This window comes from Bufo bufo, chromosome 1 (assembly GCF_905171765.1).
Source record: "Bufo bufo chromosome 1, aBufBuf1.1, whole genome shotgun sequence".
Taxonomy (NCBI): Eukaryota; Metazoa; Chordata; class Amphibia; order Anura; family Bufonidae; genus Bufo; species Bufo bufo.
Window position 1 is genome coordinate 41,670,629 of NC_053389.1, and position 18,565 is coordinate 41,689,193.

Consider the following 18,565-nt stretch of genomic DNA (forward strand, 5'->3'; position numbering starts at 1 on the left):
GGTTACAACAGGCTGCAAGGCTTTCCTGAAAGCTGTATTCCTATTGGTTGCTCTGGGCGACATTTACTGTTTCCTATGATGATGAGCGCCCGATAGTACAGAACACATGTTATGTACATTCTCAGTCCTAGGCGCCGCCATCTGCAAGTGCAGCCAAACGTTCGTCCTTACTTTTCCCCAAAGCAAAATGGCGGCGGCGCTTTGCTCACGTCGCGCGGTATAGAGGCGTACGCCTTAGACGGGAAACGGAAGTGACGTAGAAAGGCCGCGCCGCGGAGATTCCTGTGTGTGTGTGTTGGAGGGTCGTTGGGCGACTGCTTCTGGCCTGTGAAGCGGCATCATGGCGGGGAAGAGCGGGGAGGATAAGATGAAGGAGATGGAGGCGGAGATGGCGCTGTAAGTGATGTGCTGAGGGGTGACAGGTTCTGCTGTGCTGGGACTTGTAGTTCTCCAGTCACCTGGGAGGCCTCAGTATATGTATTTCACCTGTTTAAGGGAAACCTCTTTTTTGCTTCACATAATAGAAGGGGTTGTGGATGCTTTTCTCCCTTACATAGCATCTGTCAGCAGTTTTGTACCTATGACACTGGCTGACCTGTTACATGTGCACTTGGCAGCTGGAGGCGTCTGTGCTGGTCCCATGTTCATATGTACTCGCATTGCTGAGAAAAATGAAGTTTTACTATATGCAAATGAGCCTCTAGGAGCAACAGGGGCGTTACCATTTCACCTAGAGGCTCTGCTCTCTCTGCAACTGCTGAGCCCTCTGCACTTTGACAGGGCCAGATAGGGTGGATGTCATATCACCTGGACCTGTCAATCAAAGTGCAGCAGTTGCAGAGAGAGCAGAGCCTCTAGGTGTAATGGTAACGCCCCCGTTGCTCCTAGAGGCTCATTTGCATATAGTAAAACTTCATTTTTCTCAGCAATGCGAGTACATATGAACATGGGACCAGCACAGACGCCTCCAGCTGCCAAGTGCACATGTAACAGGTCAGCCAGTGTCATAGGGAAAAAACTGCTGACAGATGCCCTTTTAAAGGGCTTTTTTGCAGAGTAAGTTACTCTGTCTGATCGCTGGGGATCCCAGTAAGTGTGTGTGGGGGGGACTGACCGTACATTCATTAGGTCCATGAACTTTAAAGAGTAGGTTTCAGCATAGTCAACCTTATTACACCAGGCATACGGCCTGATAGGGGCGATCCTGCTGATTATAACGATACCTGTATTATGGAAATCTATTGCAGCGTTCCCGAGAAAAGACTTTTATTCTTAAGAGGCTTTTCTGACAGCGACATTGATGGAGATGAGCGGTTTCTTCTCCCCATACATCAACACATCGTAGTCTGCAAGATGCCGTCACAGCGAGGGCGTCACCACGTCCACAAACTTAGGCCTCATGCACACGAACATATTTTATTTCCGTGTCCGGACTGTATGCAGAACCATTCACTTCACTGGGTCTGCCAAAAAAAAACTGAAGTTACTCCGTGTGCACTCCGTTTCCGTATGTCCGTATTTCCGTTCTGCGAAAAAATAGAACATGTCCTATTATTGTCCGAATTACGGACAAGGATAGGACTGTTCTATCAGGGGCCAACTGTTCCTTTCCGCAAAATACGGAATTCACACGGACGTCATCCGTTTTTTGCAGACCGCAAAATACATACGGTCGTGTGCATGAGGCCTTACAATGACGATGGCCGCACTCGTACACAGTGCACCCTCACTCCTTACACGGCCATGCTCCCACACTTCATGCCTACAGGCACGTCGGTCACACAGAGTGACATCACAGGCCACGGCTTCTGCACCCTCGTTCTAGGGACTGCCCTAGGCCACATGTACCACAGGTCATCCTTTCTTCCATCTGTCCATCCCTGCTTATTATTCATGATGTAATGGAGGCTTCTCAAAGCGGTTATCGGACACTATGCTCCCCACTCACTGATTCTACTTTCCTGGCTCCCTGCGCCGCTCCCCGCACTGCCACTGCTTCTCCCCGTGCGCGGATGAAAACATCCGGTGTCTGGAGGTGGAGTAAGACAGACTGATAGGGACTTTAGATTGTGAGCCCCATGGCGGACAGTGTGATGCTAATGTCTGTAAAGCTCTGCGGGATATGTCGGCGCTATATTAAATGCAATCTAGAAATAAGGGCCTGCTATGTATGTATTAGTCAGTCAGTCTATCGGGTCAGAATGGTGATGTGGAAGTCCTCACCTCCATGTTTCTGTGTTTTTCAGGTTTGAGCAGGAGGTCTTGGGCGCCCCTGTAGCTCTGCATCCCGGAGAACCAGTTCCGCTCCCTGTTCCGCTCCCTGTTCCGTTACCCATCCCTGCTGTCCCTTTAATACGTCCTATTATAGCTACAAACACCTACAGCCAGGTGAGTGCTCGATTCGATGCAAGGCCAGAGCTGCACTACCATTTAGGTGGAGCTAGCTATTCCTGTCTATTGGGATATTCCAGTTGTCATTTTTCTCCCGTTACAGGTGCAGCAGAGTCTAGAGGCACGAGCAGCTGCTGCAGCAAGCGTGGTGGGTCCTTTAATGGTTCCCCCTGTCCCATTTGTTGGACCAGGTTAGTGGTAGTTTTTATTACTTATCCAGTTCTGATATTAACTTACATCCTGTTTTATACTCCAGAGCTGCACTCGCTATTCTGCAAGCTTCAGAACCGATATCTTCGTGCTTGATCAGTGTCTGCACAGAGCTTTCTGTGTTGATTTGCCTTCCGAGCGCTGTACAACTACCTGGTGTGTAATACAATATAAGATGGGTATTTACCATCTGGGACATTGATGGCATATTGCTAGAATAGACCACCAATGTCAAACAGGTGCGGATCCCACGTCGGCTGTTCCTGGCAGTCCTATAGGGGTGAATGGAGAGTTGGCCGCACATGTGCGGTGCGCTCTGTCCTTCACATCGGGGGCCCCGAAGTGAGACCCACACCTATCTGCCATTGATGGCATATCCTAGCGATATGCCATCAGTGTCCCAGATAAACTCTAACCAGAGGTTTTGGGGTGATCAGACATTATGTAGAGGGCCATCGGTTTAGGCGATCCCTCCGTGTTGTGGGTTAGCCATTTGCATGTCGTCCTGTACTTGGAAGAGTCTTTCTGCTGCAGCTAATAGAAGAAGTGATTCTCTTCTCACTTTTCTAACATCGCTGTGAATATATAATTGTTTGTATTTCTGCCTAACAGCAATCCCACCTCCAAGACCCCCACTTATGAGGCCCAGTTTCATCCCCCATGCACTGCAGAGACCATCAGAACCCCACATTGTGATGCCCCGGCCGTCATTCATCCCGCATGTCCTACAGCATCCGCATCGATCCAGTAAGTCACTCACCTCATTGCTTGTGAAACATCTTCTGGTATATTCTGGTTTCTAATGTAACTTCCTTTTTTTGTCAGTGGGTCCCCGGCACCCCGGCATGCCTCCCCCACAGCCTCTGATGGCACATCCGATGCATGGTCCTCCACCACCACTCATGAGCCATATACCTCCTCCCCCTATGAACATGAGAAGCGGCCCGCCGGTGAGTCCTGCTGCTGTCGGCTGAGCATTTACAGCAGCGTACACCGACATATATCATTTCTTTTCTTTTTCTTGCATTTTATCATGGTTTATACTCCAGTCACTTCCAGAGCTTTCAGCAGTACAGTATAGGAAGATCTCAGTTAGAGGTGTTTTATTTCCTAGTGGTGGCCGGTAGAATTATAAATGCAGCTCTGGCTGTGACTGAAGTAGAAGACTATGTATCCCTCAGTTCAGTAAAATAGAAGCAATGATTACTGTGTCACAGGATGACACGGTATTATAGTTATTCATAATGCTGTGTGTCGCTGCTCGACCTTGCATCTACAGAACCATACCGACGGCATTATCTCAGTGTAGTTCAGTAGATGCAAGGTTGGACGTAGACCGGTGGCGTACGCCAGTCTATGGTAAATCCACACACTGCCGGAGGCTGGGCCTAAATTTTGATAAATTAAGCGCAGCCTTCGGCAGTTCGTGCGTCTGAACCGAAATTTCATTTTTTTTATTTTTATTTATTTTTTTATACCAGAAAACTGGCGTAAAAGAAGATAAATGTGGTGAGGCCACTGTCCCCTCCCCATCCCTTACCATCCCCCTTTTTTCGGAAAGTTTTGAAGATGGTAGTGAAACTCCACTTGTAACTTTTTTACGCCACAAAACTGTTGAAAATATATGTTAAGTTAGGCCCTATATTTACAGTTGCAAGAGGGGGACGGTGATAGACCAGGGGATTCACTGGCCACATTTACAGCTATCAGGGGAAGGAGATTGGGAGTTGTAGGCAGAAACCGGAAATGGGTCGTCTTCCACTGCCCAGCAGCCCAACCACAATAGCACAGATTGGCAGGGGTGCTGGGGGGAGGAAGAAAGATGAAAAATAGCATTTTTGGGAGGTAGAAACTGTGCAAAATAGTTTAAAATACCAGATGATGGCTTTTTGGTTTATGGGATAATCCCTTCAATATAAGGGCTCGTTCACACGAACGTATTTTGCGTTCCGTATACGGGCCGTTTTCTGTGTTTTGCATGCGGTCCATATACGGAACCATTCATTTCAATGGGTCCGCCATAGATGGGGACAGCACTCTGTGTGCTGTCCGCTTCCGTTGCTCTACGGCCCCGCAAAAATTATGAGTCCTGTCCTGTTCTGGTCCGTTTTTCTATAACAGGCCTCCTGTTCCGTAAATTGCTGAAGGCACACTGGCGCCATCCGTGTTTTGCAAATCCGCCATTTGCGGATCGCAAAAAAAACGGCGCGGTCATCTGAACGAGCCCTAAGGCATACAATTTAAAATGTGTTGTTCTTTATTTACAGCCAGCCCCCGTCGGTCCCATGCCGCCCCCTCCTCGCCCTGTTGTACAGTCATCTCCTAAAATGAACCCCACAGTGATTCAGGCGGCACCCACAGTCTACACAGCACCACCTGTAAGGAAGATTGAGGTGGGTAGCCATGTTGTTCACCTCCATTTCACACTCCTTTCCTCCACTGCTCCAGTAAAGGCTTAATCATGTCACTCATGTTGTCTTCAGGAGGAAATCCCAGAGACGCCGGCCCCGATGGACGATAAGGACCTAAGTTATGAAGAAGCAGTGATCGGTCCCAGCATGCCGGAGATAGAGCCCATACAGCCTGAGGTCTGTGCCCACGAATGCTGCAGATGATGGGGTCTGTAGTCCTGGCACAGTCTGTCATTTACAGTCCATTGTTTTATAGATTGTCCTGGAGCCCGTGCAGGAAGACAAAAAGAAAATGAAGCCGGAGAAACTGAAGCGCTGTATCCGTACCGCGGCCGGGACGACCTGGGAAGATCAAAGTCTCCTGGAGTGGGATACTGGTGAGGACCTTGTAGTTGTCACTGCCATGAAGTCCGAGGTTGTTAGTCACTTCTGAGGAAGCCGAGTGACATCCTGTGCGCTGCCATCACAAGTCCCTCAGAGGTCGTCACACAGCTGTTCAGGAGTGTAGCAAAGCTCGGTGATGATCCCCTCATGGGAGCTCTAATGTTGGCATAGATTAGTCATCTCTCAGTGTATGGAATAATTTGGGTCTTGACCTGTATGGATGAAATACCATCTCATGTCACCTGGTGGCGCTGCTGTACTTGTAATATTACTAGTAGACTTATCAGGTAATCTCTTCTAAAAGGGCAGTTCCATCTCTGAGATGGACTCAGCAGTGTGAATATTAGGAGGATTCTCCAGGACAGCATGGAGTTCAGTGCATACAGACCTGTGGGGAGGGGGGTGTATAATCAACCACAGACACCTCATACAGCTGTGTGGGACCTGATTAAAGGGGGTTATCCAACACCTATAATGAGCCCCTCATATAGGTTATACTTACCCCCGGCACTTCGCTTCTGATCCGTGCTGCACCTGCCTGTTGTGTGGATCAAAACATCTGGCGATTGGGGTGGGGGGGTTCAGCCAATAAAAGGCTGTGACGGGGACGAACCTCCTTGGCATCATGGGTCTGGTCGAATTGGGCTCCAGGCTCTTCCTGTGTCACGTGCTGTACATTGTCAGTAGTATAAATATGCGGCACACAGAATATTTAAAGGTAATTTTATTTAGTGATTTTCACAATAAGAGGTTCATGGTCCAGTTTATAGGAAATTAAATGCTGCGTAACCACTATCCATATATGAGCCGGACGTTTCGGCCCATAGGGACCTTCTCCAGCGGCGCGGAGTTTCTATAGGAAAATAATAGCACATCTATAATAAGGTATCTGAACCCTTTGTGATAAATGAAGTATTCAATATGGATAGAGATATATATATATATATATATATATATATATATATATATATATATATATATATATAAAATGACAGACAGAGACACACACACTTGATTATATACATAGTGAGGATGAAGGCCAATATATAGAGGAAAAGTGGTGGAAATAGAGTATGGGAGGAATCCTGTGTGGGGGTGTAAGGAAAATATAGACTAAAATGTCACTTTGCTCTTCTATGTACTGGGGAATATTAGAGATGGTAGCTGGTAAATGGTATATGGCGGTGGTAAGAAGTACAGCTAGATATAGAATGTGAGGTAAAAGACAAGGTAGTGTAGTAGGCAGCATAACTGAGAATACAGAGATGTCGGTGATATAGTGAAGGTAGAGGGATGTAACGAGCTGCATACATGTAGGCAAAGGGAAGTACAATACCTGTGGTCAGAGGTAAAGGGATATCTGGATCGCATTTTCAGCCAGATCTGAGTGGCGGTCACGTGATTACGTCGTCACGTGATGTGGGCCGGCAGGTGAGGAGTTCTACAGCCTAATGTGCTGGATTCTGACCTCTATGTGCGGTCACATGATAATGCTGCCACGTGATATGGGGGGTGTAGAGGATGTGGTCGACAGTGTCATGTGACGTGGTCGACAGTGTCATGTGACGTGGTCGACAGTGTCATGTGACGTGGTCGACAGTGTCATGTGACGTGGTCGACAGTGTCATGTGACGTGGTCGACAGTGTCATGTGACGTGGTCGACAGTGTCATGTGACGTGGTCGACAGTGTCATGTGACGTGGTCGACAGTGTCATGTGACGTGGTCGACAGTGTCATGTGACGTGGTCGACAGTGTCATGTGACGTGGTCGACAGTGTCATGTGACGTGGTCGACAGTGTCATGTGACGTGGTCGACAGTGTCATGTGACGTGGTCGACAGTGTCATGTGACGTGGTCGACAGTGTCATGTGACGTGGTCGACAGTGTCATGTGACGTGGTCGACAGTGTCATGTGACGTGGTCGACAGTGTCATGTGACGTGGTCGACAGTGTCATGTGACGTGGTCGACAGTGTCATGTGACGTGGTCGACAGTGTCATGTGACGTGGTCGACAGTGTCATGTGACGTGGTCGACAGTGTCATGTGACGTGGTCGACAGTGTCATGTGACGTGGTCGACAGTGTCATGTGACGTGGTCGACAGTGTCATGTGACGTGGTCGACAGTGTCATGTGACGTGGTCGACAGTGTCATGTGACGTGGTCGACAGTGTCATGTGACGTGGTCGACAGTGTCATGTGACGTGGTCGACAGTGTCATGTGACGTGGTCGACAGTGTCATGTGACGTGGTCGACAGTGTCATGTGACGTGGTCGACAGGTAAAAAATGTATGTTCTATAGTGAGAAGTTGTGATGTATGTAGATAGAGCAAAGGGATAAAGAATTCAGTTATGGAGAACAAACTAAAATAAATATAGAAGGGAGATAGAAAATATAGTAGTAAATGCATTAAATAAAGCAATAAAAGGAAAATATATTTGGAAAATTATACAAAATTATTTTGTTAATGCTATTAAAGACACAATACCAGCAAGTTATGAGTTGGGGGGGACTTAATACGTGTCACCTCAACTGAGGGTTTGTTACAGTTACATCCAGTCTATACTATTCTATCTGAGCTAAGCAGTAAGTACTCCAGACTGATGCATGTTATCTGAGCTGAATGTTTGCTACAGTTGCATCTAATTCTTTCTGAGCTAAATAGTGCTCCAGACTGATACATGTCACCGCTGGGGTTTTGTTACAGTCGTGTCTGGTCTGAAAAATTCTCCGCGAGATAAACAGTTGGGAGTCCAGACTAATATATGTCAGCTCAGTTAGGGGTTTGTTTCAGTCACATCTGGTCTACAAAGTGCTCACTGAGCTAAACAGTAAAGGCTCCAGACTGATGCATGTCATCACAGTTGAGGGTTTGCTACAGTTGCATCTAGTCTATACAATTCTCACTGAAGGCTCCAGACATAAGGTGGGGAGGGGAGGGGGAAGGAAGGGGGGAAACCACGTCTCACCCTTGCCCGGATGCCCAGATTGTCAAAGGGTCTGTAAGAAAATGGAAAGCAAATTATAAATACTCCTATATTAATAAATAATCACTTTCATGATTTGGTCCATTAGGTGTAAGTGTCCCCAATCTGTGAATCCAGAATGCAAATTTCTGTTGCCACCTCTCCTGGGATGATCTATTTGCTCTAATACCTGGAATCGCAATTGGGCTACCTGATCCAAAAAGTGATGAGGTACAGGTAACATCGTATGACCCGAGCGTATGGTCGATTTATGCTTTTACGGTCCCGGACATACGCTACACCACATGGGCATTTCAGTACATAAACTGGAATCGCAGGTAAAAAAGTCTTTGATGGGGAAGTGATGTCCCGTGTCTGGGTCACCTATTCCCCTTTAATGACATTGGAGCACTGTGCAAATGTGCCGTACATTGCGCCTGTGCAGACTTAACGTGGTTGTCTGAGTTCAGCGCTGAATCCGGACATTTACCCTTCTTCCCCCACTCGGCCCCTCTGACAGAAGCATCGGAGCAGGGCAAGTGCTTTTTCTGGACATCCGATGACGACGTACCAGAACTCCAAGGGTACACTAGCAGTAAGCCCGGTGACGTTGCCCACACTAATGGCCGGGCTTTAGCTGGCAGAAGCCTCCGCCTGGCAGTGTAATATACACAAACAGCCCTTGCCCTGCGCGATACAGCACAGGGCAAGGGGGAGCATAGGAGCATGAAATGCTTCAATGCTTATGTCAGAAGGGCTGAGTGGGGAGAAGTAGGGGATATGTGTCTGTGTTCAGCTGTGAACCCGGACAACCCCTATAAAGGGCTTGTCGCAGCACTTGACTTGCCTATGTCAGTCTGTTGTGTAGACATTGAATGGAGTCGTTCCTTTCAGAATGGGAGACACGGAACGCTATTCTCATGATCAGTGAGAGATCAGACACCCATCCTTTGATTGTCGGACACTGATGGCTTTAGCTACTTGGTGATATGTTGTGATTTGCGCCCTATTAGATCGTCCTCTGGCTATGTGAGGCATCGGTAATCACTGTCTTATGTCTTAAATGCAACAGATGACTTCAGGATATTTTGCGGTGATCTGGGAAACGAAGTGAATGATGACATCCTGGCCCGGGCGTTCAGCCGCTATCCCTCCTTCCTGAAGGCCAAAGTCATTAGAGACAAGCGCACCGGCAAAACGAAAGGTTATGGTTTCGTGAGCTTCAAAGACCCCAATGATTACGTGCGGGCGATGAGGGAGATGAACGGTGAGTGGAGAGGGGTTTGTTTCCTTACAAGTGGCTGGGGTGTTCATGGGGGGCAGCAGCACACACCATTTATTTTAAGGCACACTGCCGCTTGGTATGGATCCGCACCGATAATACAACCACATGCATCCGCTCAGAACGGATCCGTTTGTATTATCTTTAACATCACCAAAATGGATCAGTCTTGAACACCATTGAAAGTCAATGGAGGACGGATCCGTTTTCTATTGTGCCAGTGAAAACTGATCCGTCCCCATTGACTTACATTGTGTGTCAGGACGGATCCGTTTGTCTCAGTTTCGTCAGACCGACACCGAAACGCTGCAAGCAGCCTGCAGAGCGGAATGGAGATGGAACGGAGGCAAACTGATGCATTCTGAGCGGATCCTTTTCCATTCAGAATGCATTAGGGCAAAACTAATCAGTTTTGGACCGCGTGTGAGAGCCCTGAAAGGATATCACAAACGGAAACCAAAACGGCAGTGTGAAAGTAGCCTAAAGGTGTTTTTCTGAGGATAGGTCATTAATATCAGATCGGTTAGCAAAGAGATCAATAGTCCTAAGAGACACATTGGTAACATGGAAATAAATCCAAGTCATTTACAAACTACCGTATCTCTTATCGAAACACATGCCGCTATGGAACCATATAGAATCTACTGGAAAAGACAGCCCATTATTAGAAAAATGGAAAGAAAGGGGAATCCACACAGCAGGTCAACTAATGCATGAATCTGACCAAAAGACTGCTTACAGAAAAAGAACGAATAATAAAATATCACCTAAAAAATAACCAGTTCCTCACCTCCGCACAAATATCCTCTTTTCTCCAATCTAGATTAAAGAACTAAAGATAAGAACTAACAACATTTCTATTCACATGCACATATCCAAAAACTTTTTAAGACATGGGCCCTTCAGCTTTCAGATCAAAGCATACAAAAAAACATATAGGTCAGATGTACATACAGCGAAAGATGGAAAGAAACCTTCAAAATAATACACAAAGCATATCTAGGAGTTAACATCCCAAGAAATTATAAAAATCCCAAAAGAATAACAAACTGTCTTAAAGGGAACCTGTCACCAGTTTGATGGTGTCCTAACTAAGGGCAACATAAACAAGTGACTGATTCTCTTAGGGCCCCTTTCACACGGGCGAGTTTTCCAGCGCGGGTGCAATGAGTGAGGTGAACGCATTGCACCTGCACTGAATCCGGACCCATTCATTTCTATGGGGCTGTGCACACGAGCGGTGATTTTCACTCATCACGTTGCGTGTAAATCACAGCATGCTCTATGTTGTGCGTTTTTCACGCAACGCAGGCCCCATAGAAGTGAATGGGGCTGCGTGAAAATCGCAAGCATCCGCAAGCAAGTGCAGATGCGGTGCGATTTTCACGCACGGTTGCTAGGAGACTATCGGAATGGGGACCCGATCATTATTATTTTCCCTTATAACATGGTTATAAGGGAAAATAATAGCATTCTGAATACAGAATGCATAGTAAAATAGCGCTGGAGGGGTTAAAAAAAATCTAACTCGCCTTAATCCACTTGATCGCGCAGCCGGCATCTCTTCTGTCTTCTTCTTTGCTGTGCACAGGAATATAGGACCTTTGATGACGTCACTGCGCTCATCACATGGTCCGTCACATGATCCATCACCATGGTAAAAGATCATGTGATGGACCATGTGATGAGCGCAGTGACGTCATCAAAGGTCCTATTCCTCAAAGATGAAGACAGAAGAGATGCCGGCTGCGCGATCAAGTGGATTAAGGTGAGTTATATTATTATTATTATTTTTATTTATTTTTTAACCCCTCCAGCGCTATTGTACTATGTATTCTGTATTCAGAATGCTATTATTTTCCCTTATAACCATGTTATAGGGGGAAATAATACAATCTACACATCACCAAACCCGAACTTCTGTGAAGAAGTTCGGGTCTGGGTACCAAACATGCCGATTTTTCTCACGCGCGTGCAAAACACATTACAATGTTTTGCACCCGTGCGGAAAAAACGCGAACATGGAACACAATCGCAGTGAAAAAAACTGACTTGTTTTAGTGTCAAAATCGCACCATTTTCCCTGAACGCATCCGGCCCCAATCCGCAACGCCCATGTGAAAGGGGCCTTAGTAAAATGCTGGCTCACTTTTTTTAATTGACCCAGTCAATCTGCCAACATCTTGTATTGAAAAGCTCCAGCTCCTAATGATGAGTCCGGAATATTCACGAGCTCCTGACTCCCTGAGGGCAGCATACATTAGTGACAGTAATGCTGATGTCAGCGGTGTGTCCCTCATCAGCTAATAGTAAGTGGCTGCTGAGAATCAGCATCATAATCATTACAACACAGGCCTTGAAAAGAGTCAAATCTACTTGAGAAGAGTCCTGGTTATTCCTAATCTCCTGCTCTCCCCCATCTGCAGATGACTGGCAGTTCTCTCCTAGAGAGAGAGAAAACTAGGTAGAAGACTGTCAGCCATCAGCAGGTGGGCAGGGAGTGCAGGAATTCATGAATAACCAGGACTCTTCTCAGGTGGTCGTGACTCTTCTCCAGTCCCAGTCTGCAATGATTGTGATGTTGGTTCTTGGCAACCACTTACTTGTAACTTATAAATGACAGACCGCTGAAATCAACTCACCTGTCTCTACTTTATTCTGCCGTCAGTATGGGCAGCAGCACCGAGTGGATGACAGGTTCCCTTTAGAGAGGGCCTGCTCTGGTGGTAGATCATCATTGGCTGACACATGTCATTTTCTGCAGGTAAATATGTCGGCTCTCGACCCATTAAGCTGAGGAAGAGCATGTGGAAGGACCGCAACATGGATATTGTCCGCAAGAAGCAGCGGGAAAAGAAGAAGCTCGGCCTCAGATAACAATAGACACATGAACTGCTGAACAGAGAAGACAGCTTCTGCATCTGTCCTACAAGTGCGGACATCAGACCCGTGCACACAGTTCCCTTTACCCAAACAACCATTGAGAAGTCCCGTGTTGTTTTCTCAATGGTCGATCTTGGTGGATACCTGTTCCGGCTTAGTCCATACAACTGTAGGAACAGTCAGAGCTTGGTTTTTCCTAGTGTTTTTACTGAATTTGTCCAGTACTGCAGCCATAGATCATTGGCACTACCACTAGTGGTCAGCAGGTGGCGCTATATATGTGTACAGAAATTACACATTGCCCCCTTCACACTGAATTTAATTGTAAGTCTTCATTAAAAAAGGAGTTTTCTGACCATTTGTAACCTATCTGATCAGTAGAGGTCTGACGCCCAGGACTCCGGTGATCAGCTGTTTGAGAAGGCCCTGGAGCTCGCCCCAGCATTCTCGCTGCTTACCCTAGGCCAGTGATGTCAAAAGAATCGTTCATGTCACCATTTGGATGACCCCTTTAAATATTACTTGCCTCCTATATTCACAATATATGTACATTAGAGTTTGCTTTTCCTTTTACATCATTTGTCTTTGTGTGTCAGGTGCTGTGGACTGTACAGTGTAAATAAAATAACTTACTTTTTTCTTTTTCTTACTTTTTTTTTTTCCCTTCCCCCTCTACTTGCGTTATTTGGGGATGACATGGACTGAACCCCATAGCGCTCTCCCCCTGTGTACAGTCTTTCACCTTGTATGTCTGAGCTGCCACACTGCACCCTACAACACGGCGTCATCTTTTAGCAGTTTATCAGATTGCATACTCTCCTGCCACATTGCACCCCTTAACTGCACCCTTTGATTGAGATCTCTCTTAGCACCCTGTGATGATATACTCTGGTATCACACTGCACCCCTATAACTAGTGAAGCTATCACTTCCATCACACTGCACCCCCCATAATAACCTGTAAATGGATACTTTTTTGCCATGCTGCAATAACTAATATATAAGAGGGTGGTCTTCTATCACACAGAACCCCCTAACCACACCCTGTGATGGGAGGTTTTATCACACAGAACCCCCTAACTACACCCTGTGATGGGAGGTTCTGTCACACTGTACCCATAACTACACCCTGTGATGGGAGGTTCTATCACACTGTACCCATAACTACACCCTGTGATGGGAGGTTCTATCACACTACCCATAACTACACCCTGTGATGGGAGGTTCTGTCACACTGTACCCCCTAACTGCACCCTGTGATGGGAGGTTCTGTCAAACTGTACCCCATAACTACACCCTGTGATGGGAGCTTCTGTCACACTGTACCCCATAACTACACCCTGTGATGGGAGGTTCTATCACACTACACCATGTGATAGGAGGTTCTATCACACTGTACCCATAACTACACCCTGTGAAGGGAGGTTCTATCACACTGTACCCCCTAACTACACCCTGTGATGGGAGGTTCTATCACACTGTACCCATAACAACTCCCTGTGATGGGAGGTTCTATCACACTGTACCCATAACTACACCCTGTGATGGGAGGTTCTGTCATACTGTACCCCATAACTACACCCTGTGATGGGAGGTTCTATCACACTGTACCCCATAACTACACCCTGTGATGGGAGGTTCTATCACACAGGACCCCTAACTGCACCCTGTGATGGGAGGTTCTGTCACACTGTACCCCATAACTACACCCTGTGATGGGAGGTTCTGTCACACTGTACCCATAACTACACCCTGTGATAGGAGGTTCTATCACACTGTACCCCCTAACTACACCCTATGATGGGAGGTTCTGTCACACTGTACCCCCTAACTACACCCTGTGATGGGAGGTTCTATCACACTGTACCCATAACTACACCCTGTGATGGGAGGTTCTATCACACTGTACCCATAACTACACCCTGTGATGGGAGGTTCTATCACACTGTACCCATAACTACACCCTGTGATGGGAGGTTCTATCACACTGTACCCATAACTACACCCTGTGATGGGAGGTTCTATCACACTGTACCCATAACTACACCCTGTGATGGGAGGTTCTATCACACTGTACCCATAACTACACCCTGTGATGGGAGGTTCTATCACACTGTACCCATAACTACACCCTGTGATGGGAGGTTCTATCACACTACCCATAACTACACCCTGTGATGGGAGCTTCTGTCACACTGTACCCCATAACTACACCCTGTGATGGGAGGTTCTATCACACTACACCATGTAATGGGAGGTTCTATCACACTGTACCCATAACTACACCCTGTGAAGGGAGGTTCTATCACACTGTACCCCCTAACTACACCCTGTGATGGGAGGTTCTATCACACTGTACCCATAACAACTCCCTATGATGGGAGGTTCAATCACACTGTACCCATAACTACACCCTGTGATGGGAGGTTCTGTCATACTGTACCCCATAACTACACCCTGTGATGGGAGGTTCTATCACACTGTACCCCATAACTACACCCTGTGATGGGAGGTTCTATCACACAGGACCCCTAACTGCACCCTGTGATGGGAGGTTCTGTCACACTGTACCCCATAACTACACCCTGTGATGGGAGGTTCTGTCACACTGTACCCATAACTACACCCTGTGATAGGAGGTTCTATCACACTGTACCCCCTAACTACACCCTATGATGGGAGGTTCTGTCACACTGTACCCCCTAACTACACCCTGTGATGGGAGGTTCTATCACACTGTACCCCATAACTACACCCTGTGATGGGAGGTTCTATCACACAGGATCCCTAACTGCACCCTGTGATGGGAGGTTCTGTCACACTGTACCCATAACTACACCCTGTGATAGGAGGTTCTATCACACTGTACCCCCTAACTACACCCTATGATGGGAGGTTCTGTCACACTGTACCCCCTAACTACACCCTGTGATGGGAGGTTCTGTCACACTGTACCCATAACTACACCCTGTGATGGGAGGTTATATCACACTGTACCCCCTAACTACACCCTGTGATGGGAGGTTCTATCACACTGTACCCATAACTACACCCTGTGATGGGAGGTTCTGTCACACTGTACCCCCCTAACTACACCCTGTGATGGGAGGTTCTATCACACAGGACCCCCTAACAGCACCCTGTGATGGGAGGTTCTATCACACTGTACCCCATAACTACACCCTGTGATGGGAGGTTCTATCACACTGTACCCCCTAACTACACCCTGTGATGGGAGGTTCTATCACACTGTACCCCATAACTACACCCTGTGATGGGAGGTTCTATCACACTGTACCCCCTAACTACACCCTGTGATGGGAGGTTCTGTCACACTGTACCCCATAACTACACCCTGTGATGGGAGGTTCTATCTGTGCCCCCTAACTACACCCTGTGATGGGAGGTTCTATCACACTGTACCCCCTAACTACACCCTGTGATGGGAGGTTCTATCACACTGTACCCCCCTAACTGCACCCTGTGATGGGAGGTTCTATCACACTGTACCCCCCTAACTACACCCTGTGATGGGAGGTTCAATCACACAGGACCCCATAACTACACCCTGTGATGGGAGGTTCTGTCACACTGTACCCCCTAACTACACCCAGTGATGGGAGGTTCTGTCACACTGTACCCCATAACTACACCCTGTGATGGGAGGTTCTGTCACACTGTACCCCCTAACTACACCCTGTGATGGGAGGTTCTATCACACAGGACCCCCTAACAGCACCCTGTGATGGGAGGTTCTATCACACTGTACCCCATAACTACACCCTGTGATGGGAGGTTCTATCACACTGTACCCCCTAACTACACCCTGTGATGGGAGGTTCTATCACACTGTACCCCCTAACTACACCCTGTGATGGGAGGTTCTATCACACTGTACCCCCTAACTACACCCTGTGATGGGAGGTTCTGTCACACTGTACCCCATAACTACACCCTGTGATGGGAGGTTCTATCTGTGCCCCCTAACTACACCCTGTGATGGGAGGTTCTATCACACTGTACCCCCCTAACTGCACCCTGTGATGAAAGGTTCTATCAAACTGTACCCCCCTAACTACACCCTGTGATGGGAGGTTCTATCACACTGTACCCCCTAACTACAACCTATGATGGGAGGTTCTGTCACACTGTACCCCCTAACTACACCCTGTGATGGGAGGTTCTATCACACAGGATCCCTAACTGCACCCTGTGATGGGAGGTTCTGTCACACTGTACCCATAACTACACCCTGTGATAGGAGGTTCTATCACACTGTACCCCCTAACTACACCCTATGATGGGAGGTTCTGTCACACTGTACCCCCTAACTACACCCTGTGATGGGAGGTTCTGTCACACTGTACCCCCTAACTACACCCTGTGATGGGAGGTTCTGTCACACTGTACCCCATAACTACACCCTGTGATGGGAGGTTCTGTCACACTGTGTCCCATAACTACACCCTGTGATGGGAGGTTCTATCACACTGTACCCCATAACTACACCCTGTGATGGGAGGTTCTATCACACAGGACCCCTAACTGCACCCTGTGATGGGAGGTTCTGTCACACTGTACCCCATAACTACACCCTGTGATGGGAGGTTCTGTCACACTGTACCCATAACTACACCCTGTGATGGGAGGTTCTATCACACTGTACCCCCTAACTACACCCTGTGATGGGAGGTTCTATCACACAGGACCCCTAACTGCACCCTGTGATGGAAGGTTCTATCACACTGTACCCCTTAACTACACCCTGTGATGGGAGGTTCTGTCACACTGTACCCATAACTACACCCTGTGATGGGAGGTTCTGTCACACTGTACCCCCTAACTACACCCTGTGATGGGAGGTTCTATCACACTGTACCCATAACTACACCCTGTGATGGGAGGTTCTGTCACACTGTACCCCCCTAACTACACCCTGTGATGGGAGGTTCTATCACACAGGACCCCCTAACTGCACCCTGTGATGGGAGGTTCTGTCACACTGTACCCCATAACTACACCCTGTGATGGGAGCTTCTGTCACACTTTACCCCATAACTACACCCTGTGATGGGAGGTTCTATCACACTACCCCCTAACTACACCATGTGATGGGAGGTTCTATCACACTGTACCCATAACTACAACCTATGATGGGAGGTTCTGTCACACTGTACCCCCTAACTACACCCTGTGATGGGAGGTTCTATCACACTGTACCCCATAACTACACCCTGTGATGGGAGGTTCTATCACACAGGATCCCTAACTGCACCCTGTGATGGGAGGTTCTGTCACACTGTACCCATAACTACACCCTGTGATAGGAGGTTCTATCACACTGTACCCCCTAACTACACCCTATGATGGGAGGTTCTGTCACACTGTACCCCCTAACTACACCCTGTGATGGAAGGTTCTGTCACACTGTACCCCCTAACTACACCCTGTGATGGGAGGTTCTATCACACTGTACCCCCTAACTACAACCTATGATGGGAGGTTCTGTCACACTGTACCCCCTAACTACACCCTGTGATGGGAGGTTCTATCTGTGCCCCCTAACTACACCCTGTGATGGGAGGTTCTATCACACTGTACCCCCCTAACTGCACCCTGTGATGAAAGGTTCTATCAAACTGTACCCCCTAACTACACCCTGTGATGGGAGGTTCTATCACACTGTACCCCCTAACTACAACCTATGATGGGAGGTTCTGTCACACTGTACCCCCTAACTACACCCTGTGATGGGAGGTTCTATCACACAGGATCCCTAACTGCACCCTGTGATGGGAGGTTCTGTCACACTGTACCCATAACTACACCCTGTGATAGGAGGTTCTATCACACTGTACCCCCTAACTACACCCTATGATGGGAGGTTCTGTCACACTGTACCCCCTAACTACACCCTGTGATGGGAGGTTCTGTCACACTGTACCCCCTAACTACACCCTGTGATGGGAGGTTCTGTCACACTGTACCCCATAACTACACCCTGTGATGGGAGGTTCTGTCACACTGTGTCCCAT

The 18,565-nt window shown here is 47.7% G+C and overlaps 1 protein-coding gene across 1 annotated transcript; it reads left to right on the forward strand.

Moving 5' to 3' along the window:
• The first annotated feature begins 252 nt into the window (after window positions 1-252).
• RBM42 (RNA binding motif protein 42) lies at window positions 253-13,184 on the forward strand. The gene is made up of 10 exons (XM_040422337.1): window positions 253-396; window positions 2,247-2,388; window positions 2,495-2,582; window positions 3,214-3,348; window positions 3,427-3,551; window positions 4,869-4,994; window positions 5,085-5,189; window positions 5,269-5,389; window positions 9,438-9,632; window positions 12,412-13,184. The coding sequence occupies exons 1-10, from the start codon at window positions 341-343 to the stop codon at window positions 12,522-12,524; spliced, it is 1,206 nt and encodes a 401-aa protein (XP_040278271.1). The 5' UTR covers window positions 253-340; the 3' UTR covers window positions 12,525-13,184.
• The last annotated feature ends 5,381 nt before the right edge of the window (window positions 13,185-18,565 follow it).